The 16,511-nt window shown below is 42.7% G+C and overlaps 2 protein-coding genes across 3 annotated transcripts in view; both read right to left on the bottom strand.

Moving 5' to 3' along the window:
* Positions 1-16,511, bottom strand: part of LOC117045139 — a 415,311-nt gene that overhangs the window by 78,813 nt on the left and 319,987 nt on the right. The window lies entirely within an intron of this gene.
* RAB6A (RAB6A, member RAS oncogene family) overlaps positions 1-16,511 on the bottom strand; it is a 56,224-nt gene that overhangs the window by 14,343 nt on the left and 25,370 nt on the right. The window contains exons 2-4 of one of the 2 annotated variants that reach the window (XM_033145949.1): positions 8,691-8,749; positions 3,095-3,148; positions 761-866 (exon numbers count right to left, since the gene is read on the bottom strand). In XM_033145949.1, coding sequence (XP_033001840.1) covers positions 761-866; positions 3,095-3,148; positions 8,691-8,749 — 219 coding nt within the window. Of the gene's footprint in view, positions 1-586; positions 693-760; positions 867-3,094; positions 3,149-8,690; positions 8,750-16,511 lie in introns of both variants that reach the window. The other variant, XM_033145948.1, reaches the window with a different exon arrangement.

The following is a 16,511-nucleotide window of genomic DNA, read 5'->3' as shown; positions in this document are numbered from 1 at the left end:
AAAATGGAACAGAAAAGGGGTAGAGGTTTTGCTTCAAGGGTGAAAATCCTAGCACACCTTTGGGCAAACGTACCATGGTCCACTCAAGAAGAGAATCTTGCAGATATAATGCTGTGTATAGGAGACGGCGTATAGGAGACAAGTGCTTAAAATTTAGAACATCAGAGGTGCCAGGGGTCTCGCTTGTGAAGCCTGGAGGAGCTCCTCTTTGAAGTCCCCAATGTGCACGTTAATTTTGTGTAGTCAGCAGTGAGGAAATGCTTTCTGCACATGCTCAAAGACACTCTTCATCAATGCACACTGCAGATGCAAGCTCCGGCTAGCTGCAAGGTTCGGCTCAAGTGAATCCAATTCAAAACATGTCCCTACACACAGGACGTTTGAAAAACAATAGAAAGTCTCCCACTTGAAGCTCCAAGCCAGAAAGAGTTTTCATGCCACAATGAGGAACAAGCAGGTGAAGGTGGTACGGCATGCACAGCTAGGCTTGAAGATGTGTGTGTGTGTAGATGCGAGAGAGAAAGAGAAAGAGGGAGGGAGAGAGAGCAGAGAGTACCAGAAATGCAGAAATTTCCCCCCCACTCACTTGTGATATCATAAACAACAACTGCAACAGTGGAGTCACGAATGTAGCTAGGAATCAAGCTCCTGAACCGCTCTTGACCTGCTGTGTCCCACAATTGCAACCGTACCTAACAGAAATCAAGTCAAAACAAGCAAGAAAAAAAACAAAGTCAAAGCCAGAGCAAAATATACCTACTTGTGATATCGTAAACTACTACAGCAGCAGCAGAGTCACGGATGTAACTGGGAATGAGGCTACGAAAACGTTCCTGACCCGCAGTATCCCACAGCTGCAACCTGATCTGTGGGATGGGAGAAAATTAAAAAAAAAAGCCAAACTGCCACTAAAAATGAATAAAATTTTGATTGCTTTTTTTTTTTTTAAGAACAAAAAAGCCAAGTAAAAATGATATAAAACTCATGCATGGAAGGAACCGCTTTAGGGTTGCGAGCGGAAGCAGAAGGGCGGGGCTTTTCAGTGGCCCTCCCATTCTGGCGGGCAGGGAACAGATTGCGCAGCTGCCAATCAACAGAGGGCAGCGCCAATTTGCAGCTTTCCTTCACAGGCAGTAGAAGTGGGTGTCCTGCTGCAGCTTGCAGGGGAACGTTTAGAAGCATTCCCTCTCCACAGGGGGACCCTCTTGTGCCAAGGGCACGGTGGCCGAAAGATCAGAACAAATCGGATCTTTCATGAGGAACCAGTGGGTGCCAACAATCAGCAGAGCAGTGATCAAATGTGTTTCATCGGCAAAGCCAATCGCCAGCCAGCAGCCATGTAGAGAGAATCATTTTGGTTAAAAGGAGCATCTCAAAACACAAACAAACCAGCATTCATGACGAACATTCACATAAAGCGATCTGAGAAAGGACACATCGGGGCTTGGAACAGTGAGAAGCCTAGGATCATCAGGAGCACCCACACTGTTGGACGCTGGTCCAGTGCTACAAGTAAATTCCATTTAGATTCCATGAACATCATCTCTGCCAATACATTTCCTAATACACCAGTCTGGGGGGAAGCAACTGCCATGTTAAGAGATGGAACCAAGAGGTGGCAAACAGTGGGGTTGCCTTTTAACTATGTAGAATTTGAGAGCAGGCAAGCTCCCGTGCTTTTCGGTTAAAACGTTTTTGTTCCCATGGGTCCTTGGATATCGGGAAGGTATCGCTGCTGTTTCATTCCCAGATGTGAGAGGGAATTTTGTACTGGTCAAAGTACTGTTTAACAAATTTCGTTATTAAGTTATGTATCTGGCATTATTTATTACGCACAGCATCCTGCATCCTTTGGGTGAAGGAGCAAGAAATAAGTGATACAAACAAACTTGTGAAGCCCAAATCAGCTCGTCTTGGGTTGTATCTGCCTTCTGTTTCCCATTTGAAAGGGGCATGGTCTGAAGGCACAAAATGTAGCACCCTTGGCTCCATCATAGAAGATGGGTTATAATGAGATAACTAAAAAGTAAATATATACCCGCTGCCTCAGTGATGTTGCAAGGATTAAAATCAATGTACAATAAAATTAAAAACCGGAAAGCTGTGTGTGTGTGTTTTAAAGGGCCAGCATCCTTTTATGACAGCCAAATTTGAGCTTCGAAATCATGCATCCAGCCCCTCCCTTTTATGGCTGTCTGTGATGATTAGGACCTATGTTAGTGGGGTTAAGGAATTGCTTTTTAACAGTTCATGTTTTGATATTATGCTTTGAGGCTCTTGAATATAGCAGCCAATAAGCTTAAGAAATAAATAATACAGTAACAGCAAAATGTTGTTATTCCTTACAAGCAGGTCAGATTGCTTGGGTTGAAGAAACAGCAGCAGATATTGCAAATAAAGAAAAACAGGTGTAGGGAGCAGAGGATCACTTTTCCATTCTGTTCAGTGAAAGACCTGGAAAATGCAAACGTCTGCATCCTCCTGGCTCAGTGGTGGGGGTGCTGTGGGGCTTCCAGATGTTACTGGATTACAACTCCCATCATCCCTAGACATGGACATGCTACCCAATGATAGGAATTGGAGTCGAACATCTGGAGGTCACAGGTTACCCTCCCTGTCTCAGCTCAAGAACAGACTATCCAATAAAAAAAAACCACCTTACTTATTTTGCATCTCTAATTAAGGCAGTAAGGCAGCTTTCCCCCACTGTGTTAATTGCTAGCTGGCTTAAATGAGTTTATCTGCAATGCAAACAAAAAGCCAATCTGTAGAAAAATGTCCCATAAAATCTACAAGTGTTCCACTGAGATCTAGGTTTGTGTTTTCACATAAAGTCTGTTCTACAGCAGTGTGATCTAATTGTAAGCCCCCAAATGCACATTGAACAATACATTTTTCAAGCCAGTGTAGACATGCCATATGGCATTCTGCAGAGTTTGCACTGACAGGGACAGAGGCAGCATCTCCAGCCATGACCCAATACAGACATAGTTGGAACACCAGGCTGCTCTCGCATTTGGACCCAAGTTCCATTTAGATTGTGAATGTGCTCTCTGGAATAGAGCAGTCCAGTTACTACAAAAGTCTTACTCACTGTGCGATCTTCCAGGTACATGGTTTTTGATAAGAAGTCGATGCCAATAGTTGCCTGCAAAACAAAGTTTTCATCAGTGAGCAAATAAGTTACTTTTTCTTAGGTTGCGTTCCCAACAACCAAAGATCTACCCTGCCATTTGGAAAGGACAAAAATACCTCATATATTGGCCACAATTCCTACAATACCGAACAATTGGGGACAAACACACACACACACACACACTCATTTCTGATCTCAAGTAAACGGCCAGCAATAATCTATAGGGATGCAATCACAATAATCCATGGATCATGAAATTTACCCAATGGCAGGATCCATTGGAACCGCTCAAAGAAGATCTGAACTTTCCTTTAAAAAGCATGATCAAACACGCACATGCAACAAGGTCGGGCAAACAGTTAAAGGTTAGAGCACAAGTAGTGTGTTATGTGCCATACAGGACATGGATGTGATGTGGCCCGTGCTCAGTGTATTTAGGAGAATAGAACTAGCAAGGGAGAAGTGAAGGAAACCATGTGGTAGTAAAGCTGGAGTGCTTTGGGAAAGCTATAATGAAGAAGTTAGTTTTAGACCTAAGAAAGGGAAGGTTGGGGTGGGGTGGGGGGAGAAAGGAAGAGCAGACAATGCTAGATATGATTGAACATTTCCTTCAGCCATATTGGCTTTCGTGAAGAGGACTATACTCAACACCCTATCTGGGAAAGGAAAGTTATCTTCCCCACTTAGAATTAGCTTGGGAGGGGTGGCGGGGAGACCGATGCAACAGGATTCACCTTCTTTCATAGCAACTTGGGGTGCTGATAATTCATGCCATTCCATTTTAGGTTTTCCAGATGGGCCATGGAACCTTTCTGGTCATTTCCAGCTAATAATATGACATTTCATTAGGGAAGTGCTAAACACATCCAAAGCTCCACCTACTTGCCAAATCCAGCTGAACAAACACCTATTCCAAAATGGGTGTATCTACATCACAACTTTTAAACTACTTTAACAAGTCAAACCGTCTTCCAGAGAAGCCTGGGAACTATACTTTTGCATGGGATCCAACAGAATTCTCAGCAACCTCTCCAAATGACAATTCTCATGAATCTGATAAATTATTTGCCCAGATACGTCTCCAAGACTGCTGAAGAAGACAAGCCAGCAAAGAGTAGTCAATATGGCTATGGCAACTGCTTTTCTTTTGTATGCTCAACAAGTCTGCTTTAAGATTTGAACAGAATCCCATGCACATAAGTTCCCCATTATATGACTGACTGCTAATCTGCCCTTTCTCATGACTTTGATATATTCCTGTGTCTCCACCCAACACCACTGCAGCATTCCATTCTGCCAAACGTGGTATCTCTTTGGAATTAAGCAAATGAAGGATGGGATTCACTAAAAATATACAAGGTGGTCAAAATGATAAGGCCCTGCATGGCTTTCTAGACAGACAGACATTTCTATGCTTGCCAAAGCAGCAAAATTTGGTCTTCGACAAGGAGTATATGTGTGTTTGCAGAGATTCACATATTAAAAAATTGAGACTTTATACAAGCATGGGGGGAAAAACTGCACACAGTTAGCAATTAAAAATGGAGCATTTTGCTCTCTGTACTATGAGCAGCCTCCTCTACAAAATGTGCCATTTCATCTCCTTCAGTTTTTCTGACACCCAGTAGGAAATGCTGCACTGATTTGCAAGTCTGTTCTCCTGAAGGCGGCTTATTAATAATAACTGCCAGGCAACAGCTGAAGTCCTGCACAGCAGCTAGCAGGCACATGCACCACATACACACACAGCAAATTTTAAATACAATCTTCTTAATTTTTCTAGCGACTGACAATAGTATGAGGGATATTCTGTCTAGGTGCTGAGCGACACTGATTTGCTTGCTGTCTTATTTCCACCACCAAACCCTAGATAGCCCCAGTCTTGTGAGAAGCTTTTCAGACATAGCTTTGAGAGCCAGTGTGGTGCAGTGGTTAAGAGCGGTAGACTTGTAATCTGGTGAACCGGGTTTGCGTCTCCGCTCCTCCACATGCAGCTGCTGGGTGACCTTGGGCTAGTCACACTTCTCTGAAGTCTCTCAGCCCCACTCACCTCACAGAGTGTTTGTTGTGGGGGAGGAAGGGAAAGGAGAATGTTAGCCGCTTTGAGACTCTTCAGGGTAGTGATAAAGCGGGATATCAAATCCAAACTCCTCCTCTTCTTCTTTTTATCAGGAAGGAGTAGCTAAGCTAGAAGAATCTCCCAAGGGGAATGAAGGAGAACAACAAACAGAAGCCCATTCCCACCTGGTCTAGACAAGCAAGAACAGCACCCAATCCCAGCTTCTGATATAGAGGTCAGACCTTTATCGTATCTACTGAGGACTAATTGCCTCTGATGAAAACTGAAAAGAAACAGTGACCATTTCCTGTACTTCAAGTTAACATTCATATCTGTCAAAGCAAGGGGCATTTCTGCACAGTTAATAACATCATCTGTCCATCTGTTCCCTTTTCCATGTACAGTAATAAGATCTTAAGTTCCAAGGCATGGCAAGTCTTAAGGTTTTAAGTGGAGGTTGGATGTCCCCCCGAAAGAGTCTGCAACCTTTTTAGGCAGTCTGCTCTGCCATGAAACGTCTCGTACCATAAGCAAGAGTTTCTCAAGCTTTGTCTAAAGCCCTTCTCTTGTAATTGGGACACACTGGTTTAGATCCTACCCCTGAAGCAACAGAAAGCAAATTTGTGCCATCATCTAAGCGACAGCCACTTAAAATCTGAAGATGGCTACTGCCTCTTAATAGTCGCTTGTTCAGGCTAAACACACCCAACAGCTTCAGTCCTTTGTCTTGTGACCTGAAGGCTCTACACCCTTCACCATCTTTACCAACCTCCTCTGAATACAGTTCAATAAAATATTTTGCCCTTTAAGCCATTAATATGTTGGCCAGGGAAACTGAGATCTTCTTCCATGAAGGTTAAAAGAAGGTGAGACAAACATCTGCTTGCTTGAATAGCCTAAGGAGTGGGGACTGGCCTAAAACATATATTGCTCTAAGACTCCAAGTATTCTATGGGACCAACATAGCAAAACAGACAAGATCCTTCCTGCATGAATTCTGACAAGTCACCTGTCCTTTTTAAACCACGTAATTCTCACCTCATCATCGTTCTGGTGGCAGCACCCCAATTATAGAACACTCCCATGAGTTATTTGATTAGCACCCAGATTAGAAGTCTTCAAGTATAAGATAAATTCATTTTTATTTGTCCAGGCCTTTGGGTCTTAGAAGGAGTTAGCTCCCAAAATTACTAGGGCTGTAAGTGACTGTTGCTGCTGATTTGTATAGATTTCACTGTAATTTCATGGTTTAATTATTCTTTTATTACTATATTGTTTGCTTTCGGTAATTTTATATTGATAGCCATTCTGGGATCCTGTTTGAAGGAAGACTATAAAAAATACATAAAATAGACCATTCCCTTATTTGAGAAGTGCAGCAATGCAGACCACCTATTCTCCTTACCAGTGGCTTAGTTTTTAAAATTCAGAATCACAGCAAAATAGAAAATTCTTTCCAGTAACACCTTAGAGACCAACTGAGTTTGTTCTTGGTATGAGCTTTCATGTGCATGCACACTTCGTGTGCATCACAGCATTCACATTTCAACCCTTATAGCTATTAAAATCATTTATGTAGTGAAGGCTTAGAAGCCACAGGGAAGGCCTTAGTACCTGCCTATACAGTTCCCGAACCGTCGCCCATGATTGCTTTTCTCCACTATGCCTATACACTGATGCTGTCCTATTTTATACCTTATTTTCACTAGGCATTCTCTGAAGATCTCATATTTGTTAGCAGTGAAAGTTTCTTATGCAAATTCAGGTGAAGTTTATGCAATTTATTATGAGCACACAACTGGAGCTCCCCCTTGGGTAAAGGTGGTTTCCCCTCTCCTTAGATAGGGAAAAACACAGGGCTGGCAATTATGGTTGCAGAGCTCTCTGAGCATGTGCCGTACAGGCATGAGCTAATGTTAAGACTTGAATCAGAGGGACAAAGACAGTTAAGTGAGCCTTACAAGTAACTGTTCTGCAGATGCTTCTCTCCTTTCACACTGCTGCTCTCTCCCTACCCCAGACAGAGCTGCCTTTTCCCAGCTACAAAAGACACTGCTGCCTGTCTCAATCTCTCCTTCCCCCACCCCTATTAAAGGTGGGGAAGACAGTGTGCTTCACTAGATTAGCAGACAGGTAAAACAAGTGGTGGACGGGCACACAAATCCAATAGACCTGCTCTGTAATCATTCAGACCACAAAACATAACTAGGGTGGTGCTGGAAGGATGGGCAGATGCAATTCAGGGCCAAATTATACTTGCACAATGCAAATCAAGGCAAAGTGAAATACAGGGTAGAGTCTGTCCACCAGAGATGCCTCGGAGTTTCAAGCTTTTAGTCATTCACTTTACAATTGGTTCGTTCATTATACCAAGATTCCTTTCCATGGAGATAGCCCTGTTATTATAAAGCACTGAGGGTCAAAGATCCAAGCCAAAAATCTAGGGCACATGTTCCACAGAGAAAAAGAGGACCGAAAGAGGACCATGAGAAAGACAGATGATTACATAAAAGAACTGCTTCAACGGCTCTGTAATTACAGTGGCCGGAAATGGAAAGGATGTTTGCTCCACTGGGAGGCTTGAGGCATATCCAAGTTGTCCTGTGCCAAAAAGCTTTGCCAAATCTGCTGAACCGACAGGAATTTCTATTTGGCCATTAGTCCAAGTGCTGCTCTCGTTGCAGGAAAGACTAATTCGTAACTGGGAGGAAATACATTAAGAACTACCCTTACAGATTATTTTAAATTAGGGGGAAAGCCCCCCAAAGTGTGTTTAGCAAGCAGCCCATATGCAGAGGTACTTCTTAAGCCCTGCATGTGGGGTTTCCTTGATGACTTACATCTTAAGTCATTTGGAGATGGGATTCTCAGGAGCACCTTGCTCCCCGATACTTGCAGTGCATGCAATTGCTCTCTTAGTGACGTCTGGGCGCAATCCTAGAAGCTAGATTCACTCAACTGCAGGTTGCAGAGAGTATTTCCTCACCAAGAACATCCAACAATATCAAGTGTACTAAGCCCGAATACCACAAGCCCCCCCTACAGAGAGAGTAGGCATGTGCATTTGCTGTGTGTGTATCCTGCATCCCATAGTCACCTTTGACTGGACTTAACCATCCAGGGGGTCCTTTACCTTTCCTGATTTATTAGGCAAATCAGCATGATCTGGGTAAATTCTTATGTCTGAGCTGGTTCAAGCTGTTAACAAGGTGTCTCATGGCGGATCAGGGACTCCCTAGGCTTCCAAGTGGCACTGCAGCTTTGGTTATCCTAACAAATGTACGGACATTTTTCCCTCCCCCTTTGAGAAAGTAAACAAATCTCCCAACGCACAAATTATTATTATTTTTAGAAGCAAGTGGAAGGGGTCTATTGTCTCTCAGCTGTACAGTGCTAAAATCACATGAAAGTCTCTATTATTGGGAACCCGCATTGGATAAATCCCTGCATTATATAAGCTGACATTTGTATAGCATGAAACAAATACTGTCTTACCTGGTAGGTGTTGTCAAAGCTGTCATACATGAACCTGGTGATCAAAGAGGTCTTCCCCACTGGAAGAAAAAAATTGAGAGAGTATGAGTCACATCCAAAAAATGTATTCCAGGTGTTACACTTAAGTTGTAGCAGAAGATTGCCATATAATCAAAACCGCAAGGAGGAAAATCGTCCAGTATAGATAGCATTTGAGAGCGAAGGTGCTTCATGAGGGGGAGGCAACACCAGATCAGAGTAAGTGACTATATAAAGTTACTAGCTTTACTCTCTTTTTTTAACCTTCTTGTGGTTGCTTAAAACCTCAAAGGCGTAGGGTTTTTAGATGCCGTTTTCTTTTGGGGGGGGGAGACAATCTTTGACATATTCTATAAAACTATTTATATACAGCCCCACTCATAAAATCTCAAGGTGGTGCACAATATAAAATATCATAAAACCAGGCAAAATATACTGTTATCCACTCAGTACATTCAAACAGGGAAAAATATATAACAAGATCTTAAATTATAAGCTCTTACATCAGGATTGTTATAAAAGACTGTCATTTGCAAAACCTTTAAAGTACATTTCATCCAAGTTTTCCAAGATTTTGATCTGCAAGTTTCATGAAGCTCATTTCAGCCTACATAATGACTATTTGTGTGGCTTATATATACACTTCCCTATAAGGTGACAAAAGGATCTCTTTCATATAAATGTCTTCAAGTACTGGGATCTCACCATTTTAATTCAGTGAGGACTGTTAATGTGAAGGATTGCTGAAGTGATAGCACAATGAAGTACCTTTCCAGAGATTATAAGAATCAACAATAGCCACTTCCCGCTGTGTCCGTAATTAAAGAGAAGCAGTGGGCTCCGCTCTTAATATGCACAGATTTACATAATGCAAGAACACCCACTCAAAAGTTTGAGTACAGTATTCAGAGGAATGGGACCTGAGGATTCGGTGACAATACATTCCTATGCTCAAAGCACTCCACCCTTTGCAACAGAATAGAGCAAACAAGTAATGGAATCTGTACTGTTTACTAGTATTTACTCTCACTGTATTAGAAGAGCATCATTGTCTATGAGGACCTAAGAGGAGAGTACTGGATCAGGCCAGCAGCCCATCTATGTTACATTCAATCCCACCTTCTGTGAGAGGAAATTAAATATATGAATCCCTGTGGACCCACATGTGTGGGTGAACAACAAAAGAATTGGCGGGGTTCTTGGATTCAAAACATGGGGCTAGCGAAAAGAGAGCCCCAGTGGCAAAGTATTAAACTCATAACAATAAGTGGCACTATAAAGCATTAGGAATGCAGGTTGCTAAACCTTTTTATGCCGTTGAGCTTCTACCCCTCTTGCAATCAGCAGCCTAGGGCTTGCTGATTAGGTCGGTGGTTTGAATCCCCGCAACAGGGTGAGCTCCTGTTGCTCAGTCCCTGCTCTTGCCAACCTAGCAGTTCAAAAAGACGTCCAAGTGCAAGTAGATAAATAGGTACTGCTCAGGCGGGAAGGTAAACGGTGTTTGTGGTTCGCCAGAAGCGGCTTAGCCATAGCCAATAAAGCGAGATGAGCGCCGCAACCCCAGAGTTGTCCGCGGCTGGTTCTAACGGTCAGGGGTACCTTTACCTTTACCTAACTACTGGAGATAAAGCTAGCATCCAGAATATTTTAAAAAAGGTAAAGGACCCCTGAGAATCCAAAAAAAGTAGTGGCTGAGCATAAAGCAGGGTTTAGAAGGGGTGGGCAGTGAGAGGAGGGGGTACTTCTGGCTCCACAGGCCAGAACCCAGCTTGTGGAAGGCTAGTCTTCGCAAAAAGCAGCTACGGTATGTTTTCCACTCCCCCATCTAATCATTAGACAGAGGGGGAAACAAGAGTAGAAAGGTAGAAACGATACAATGCCTGAGTTTACATGTTTTAAGAACTCTTTTCTGTTCATCACAATGGGTTACAATACATTCTACCATGTAAATACTCTGGGGTGGGTTAGGGTAAGAGGAATTATAAAAGCCTCGTGCTAAGCACTTTCATTAGAAGCTACCCAGAGAGTTTTAATGGCGAGGGCTTATCCACACAACATTTGCCCTTCTCTTTCCAAGTGCAGAAGTAGGCTTCAAAGCTCTTTAGTGCTCAATTGGAACAAATTTGGGTTTTCTGCGGTTCGCCATTTGCTCCGATCGAGTTCTGAAGAGCGGGTTTTTGCAGGAAAAGCTCCAGAGCAAAGAAAGGGGAGAGAGGGTGTCTGGATATGCAGCTTCAAAGTGCATACCATGCCTGGTAAGGTAAGTGTGGATAAGCCCTAAATGGAAATTTAAACCTGGTTCCCAGCTCTGCCTAAATCTCACAGCAGCCAATGCATACACAACAGGATAGCCTATGGAACAGCTCTTTCACATCAGCTAAGCACATCAAGTACAGAGTGGAAAGTTCAATGTCTAAATATCAGACATTTAAGAGTATATTTCTGAAAGCTAGCAAGGAAAGCTAAAGCAGCTATTTCTAGTGTGAGCAGCTGTTCACATGGATTCAAGCAGCCAGGAACATCATGTACTGCTAGGAGAGCAGGAGGGGAGACTACTGCCTCAATTGTCGTTCAGTGGCTTGCATGTGCAATGGTGAGCTTTCAGGCAAATCTTCACACAAAATGGTGACACCTCATAATTCTGCACACCAGTCAAATTAAAATTTAAGAAAGTGTGGCAATTAGCCAGTGGCTTGAGGAAAAGAAAGGTCCTGTCTTGGCAAGGAGTTTGGTTGCATTGCCCTTCAAACAGCTCTAGGACAGAACATAGGCAAATTTTAGGGTTAGCACTTATCTACATGGCTACACCGCTATTCCTGCATACAATAACTTTAGTTCAGCTATTTGAAAGCATTCTTTTTGCCAATGATGACTCTGGTGTTTGAAAGCTAAAATGCAAGTCTTGCAACTATTTCCCTGGCTACCTCTTCACCAGAGTCTACATAATTGATTGAGGAGTTTGAACTGCATGCTTTGTGCAAGGAATTGATGCATGGGTGGGGGAAAGGCAAAAACGCAATCCTGCTTTGATTCCATTCCATTGAGAGGAGGAGCCAACAGGTATTCTGGGAACCTCCCCCCCGCCCCGCCCCGTTTCCATTTAGAAGCTCCTCTGACTGGATTGAAAAGTTGAAAATTAATTTTAAAAGGTATTGACAGCTTTCCAAAAGTTCAAAGCTGAGTGCAACAGGCACCTTAAACAGAACCTCAATAGACAAAATGAGTAACCTTAAACGGAAAGAGTAATAAAATAAAATAAGAGGGCAACAGGATGCCCCAACACGAAATCACACTAAGAGCTAAACTGGCATTGAACCAAAGCCCAAGTAGCCATTCCCCAAAATGCATATTAAAAAACAAACACACAATAATACATACTATTTTGTACTCAAATAAGGGAAAGAAGCTCTGTATTTTGCTTTTTCAGTTCTCATTCCAACGAAGTAAAGTAAGAATAGGTTCATCACTTAAATCAATGTTGATCCCTGAATCAATTGGCTGGTGCCAGCCAAGCGCTGGGTGCAACTGCAAAGGGACCTGCATTGCAGCTTCCAGAAAAGAAAGTTGCTTGTCTCTCTAGTTGCAATGAGCAAATACCTATGTCCTGCCAGTGCCTGCTGATGAGAGCCCACTCAGGAAGCATGGGAAAGAGCTCTGCTCATCATCTCTGTGGGCTTAATTTGATCCATTAACACTACAACCCATTCTCAACACCAGGCTTCTGCTCTACACAGGTAAGAGTTTCTTCGCATATGTATGAACGAAGTACTGTTCCTCACCAATAAGAAATCACCACTAGGCCCCACACATCTATTACAGAGGGCTTCCAGCCGTGCTTGTGATATATGGGCTTGAACAGGAGCACCTCCCACCAGTGATTCTTGGTAACCTGCCGGCAGCACCCCCCCAATGGCTCAGGGGAGGCTTGGGAGCGGCCGGCGGGTGGGTGGCGCACCATTGCCCTGCACTCCCGGGCTGCGGGGGGGGGGGGAGCCACGCCACTTTGCCAGCGGTGTAAGGTCGCGAATAAAAGCCGCACTTTAACTTTTCACGATCAGAATTTGGAAAAAAGTGTGGCTTATATTTGGGCCAATACAGTACATTGAGTTTTACAAATCAGTGACAGCCCTGTCCATAACCATGCTATGTTAAAATGTGCTGGAGAGTACTAGGGCATAACAATAATGAATAACAACAACAACAACAACAACAACAACAACAACCACAACCACAACCACCACCACCACCACCACCCTTAGAGTGAACCTTACAGGGCAGGTTACAACATTAAAACACAACCTTTCATGGTTCTGCAAACGTATATGACGATAACCAGGAGATAAGCACCAGTCCCATTAACATCTCTTCTGGTTTGCTGAATTCTTCTACATTCAAACCAAAATGAGACACCAAAGGCACGTTAAGTGTTTATGAGAGGTTGGATTAACAGTCACCTGCCTGAAATGCACGTTCTGCTTCTTTCATTACCGACTAGGCCAGTTCCACTGCTGTTCATTCTCTCCTCTTGCCTTTAGGGCACATAAACACTAACTTCTTTCCACATTGGTCAAAATTCTGTATTTGTCATATTGTTTCTCTTTACTTTATTTGTAGGCAGCAAATTACTTGACAGCGGGACTAATTTACAGTGGGTCCAATTAACATGCTCTTTTATTTGCTGCTCCTGTAACTGTCCATCCAACAGCACACTGTCTCAGCACTGTAGAAAAAGAATCCTTGCTGTAATTGCAAGTCATTGCCATAATTGCTCTAGGCAGCAAGGTCAGGAATTTGAGGGAGTGGGAGAAAAGAGCAAAAGTAAAACTTGAGGAGGGGGGAACTGAAATTTCTCTGCACAAATAGTCTTGCTCTTTCTGCTCTTTAACTGGTGCTTGGGCCAATTTTACATTAAGGTTTTGAAAATTGGCCTTTTAATCACTTCCTTGGAAAATTATTCCCACTGTGAGGCAATTTGCTGCCTACAAATAAAGCTGTAAATTATTTTTTATCGGCCAGAAGAAGAAGCTCCTCAAAGTTGGGTCGCTGTTCAGTGTTCCAATCCCTTCACATTTCATGAGATTCTCTTATTTTGGATTCACAATGACTGCACTTCAGAGAAGGGCTACATGTAAGGAAAGTGCCTGTGCAGCCCATAGGCTGCAGGTAGATTCCTATTGTGTTTTTTTAGAGGAAAGGCTATTAGCATCCTGCAATTGATTGCCGAATTCCCCAACATTTCTTAAAATGGCACCAAGGGCAATTTCCCAGATTAAAACTGGAGACACACTTTCTGTTCCACTCAAAAAGGCATTTTTCCCTTGATCAACTCCTTGACCCCCACCTAAGGCATTCTTGCAAATGAGGGACATACCAGTTAGTATTGCCTCCTACCCTCCTTTTTTACTTCATCAGACTATGCTTTCTGTGCACTGTTGATCCTCTGAGCTTCTACAACTCTCTCTCTCTCTCTCTCTCTCTCTCTCTCTCGTAATCATTGGTGCAGCATTTGTGTGTCATTATTGTTTTTTAAACACACACAAATGTATGGGATGGGAGTTCTCCTTGGTGCTGAAATTGGGAGTGTATACTGGATAAGAGACTAATGTGTATACCTAATCAAATGTTTGGATGCTTTTTAAATGTTTCACTTTCATTTTTATTTTATTGCATTGTTTAAACTGCAAGAAGATCAAACCTATCCATTCTCAAAGAAATCAGCCCTGAGTGCTCACTAGAAGGACAGATCCTGAAGTTGAGGCTCCAGTACTTTGGCCACCTCATGAGAAGAGAAGACTCCCTGGAAAAGACCCTGATGTTGGGAAAGATGGAGGGCACAAGGAGAAGGGGACGACAGAGGATGAGATGGTTGGACAGTGTTCTCGAAGCTACTAACATGAGTTTGGCCAAACTGCGAGAGGCAGTGAAGGATAGGCGTGCCTGGCGTGCTCTGGTCCACGGGGTCACGAAGAGTCGGACACAACTGAACGACTGAACAACAACAACAACTGGATAAGAGACTAATGTGTATACCTAATCAAATGTTTGGATGCTTTTTAAATGTTTCACTTTCATTTTTATTTTACTGCATTGTTTAAACAATTTTGTTGTTTCCTGACCCAGGCTCCTGGTGGGATAAAATGAAATAAATACTATAGTCACAGCTTCACAGCTTTGGCAACTGACAACTTTTAATGAAGGGGTTGGTACAATGTTCTTTTTGTAATTAGTGGTATGGTTCTAATAGATTTTATACATGTATATAGTTCTGATTCTATCAATGTTTAATTGTTTTTTCTATGTTTTTAGCAGTTCATATTTTTTATGTGTATGCTGCCTTGGGAAAAGGTGGATTATAAATAAAACAACAACACAAAGCAAGGACTCTGACCCAGACACTACACCCAGTGCATGGGTAAGAGTTTGCTGCCAGATGATGTGGTGACCGCCACTTAAAATAGCTTTTTAAGAAAACTGGGTAAGTTCATCGACGGCCGCTATACTAGCTAATAGGTCTGAGAGTTAAATGAAACCTGCAGATTTAGAGGTAGCATATCTTTGAACAATAAATGTTTGGGGGTGATATTGCCTCAATGCTCTGCTAATAGGCTTCCTAGACACATCTTGTGGCTACTGATGGAAACAGAATGCTGGACTAGATGGGAGAATCTATGATGCAATACAGCTCTAATGTCTTGTATCAATGATTATGGCAAGTGCTCTCTGGAGACTCAGACAATGTAGAATGAGAATAAAGTCTACACAGCATACGATATTTGTACAGTACTTACCTTATACTGCGGTTTTATATAAAGCAGCTTCATCATTAAATACCAGTATTATAAAGCACTCTTTAAAAGATTAATGGTCAATCATAATGAATTTACTGGAACTCAAAGGTCAACTGTAATTATTTTTATTATTTTAACTAGAATTCAACTGGTGCAAAAAAAGCAGCTTTGACCACTTGACAGATCAAATATTGTCAAACATTTGAGTCAAGATTTCAAAATGAACAAGTTCTAGAAGCCGAATAAACAAGCTTCCATTTTTCTGGAACTTTCCTATGCTCACAGATGCATAAGAAGAGAAGAGTTTGGATTTGAAATCCCGCTTTATCACTACCCGAAGGAGTCTCAAAGCGGCTAACATTCTCCTTTCCCTTCCTCCCCCACAACAAACACTCTGTGAGGTGAGTGGGGCTGAGAGACTTCAGGGAAGCGTGACTAGCCCAAGGTCACCCAGCAGCTGCATGCGGAGGAGCGGAGACGCGAACCCGGTTCACCAGATTACGGGACTACCGCTCTTAACCACTACACCACACTGGCTCCCAACAAAACAGCTCATGCCCAATAGCAGAAGGAGGGAGACGCTCTCTGCATGCATGTGTAAACCAAACTCCTGCAGGGTGAGAGAGCAAAGAATCCCTGCAACTGCCATCATATGACACCATGATAGAAGATGAAAAGCAGGCTTCCACAAACACAAAATTACACTTGCTTCATGAAACATTTGGCAAGCCAACTGGGTGTTCTTCAACCTTAATTCACAATAAGGTTCAGCAGTACTTAACTGAGCATTCTGAACACCCGCTGCCTCATTTATTCAACATTTTCAAGGCTTTCTATGTTAAGTTATGGAGGGGAAGTGTTTTTTTCTAGGGATTTGTCCCCACATCCACCCTACCCCCCTGAGCCTTTATATCAAAATACCAGTGGTGACCTTTGCCAAAATCTTTAGGTGGACTTACACACACCCAATACAGTATATTTCTTGCCACAACACTGAATAAGGTTCTAGGCCATG

The sequence above is a fragment of the Lacerta agilis genome, chromosome 4 (genome assembly GCF_009819535.1).
Source record: "Lacerta agilis isolate rLacAgi1 chromosome 4, rLacAgi1.pri, whole genome shotgun sequence".
In the NCBI taxonomy this organism is placed as follows: Eukaryota; Metazoa; Chordata; class Lepidosauria; order Squamata; family Lacertidae; genus Lacerta; species Lacerta agilis.
This window is presented reverse-complemented; position numbering and strand designations above follow the sequence as displayed.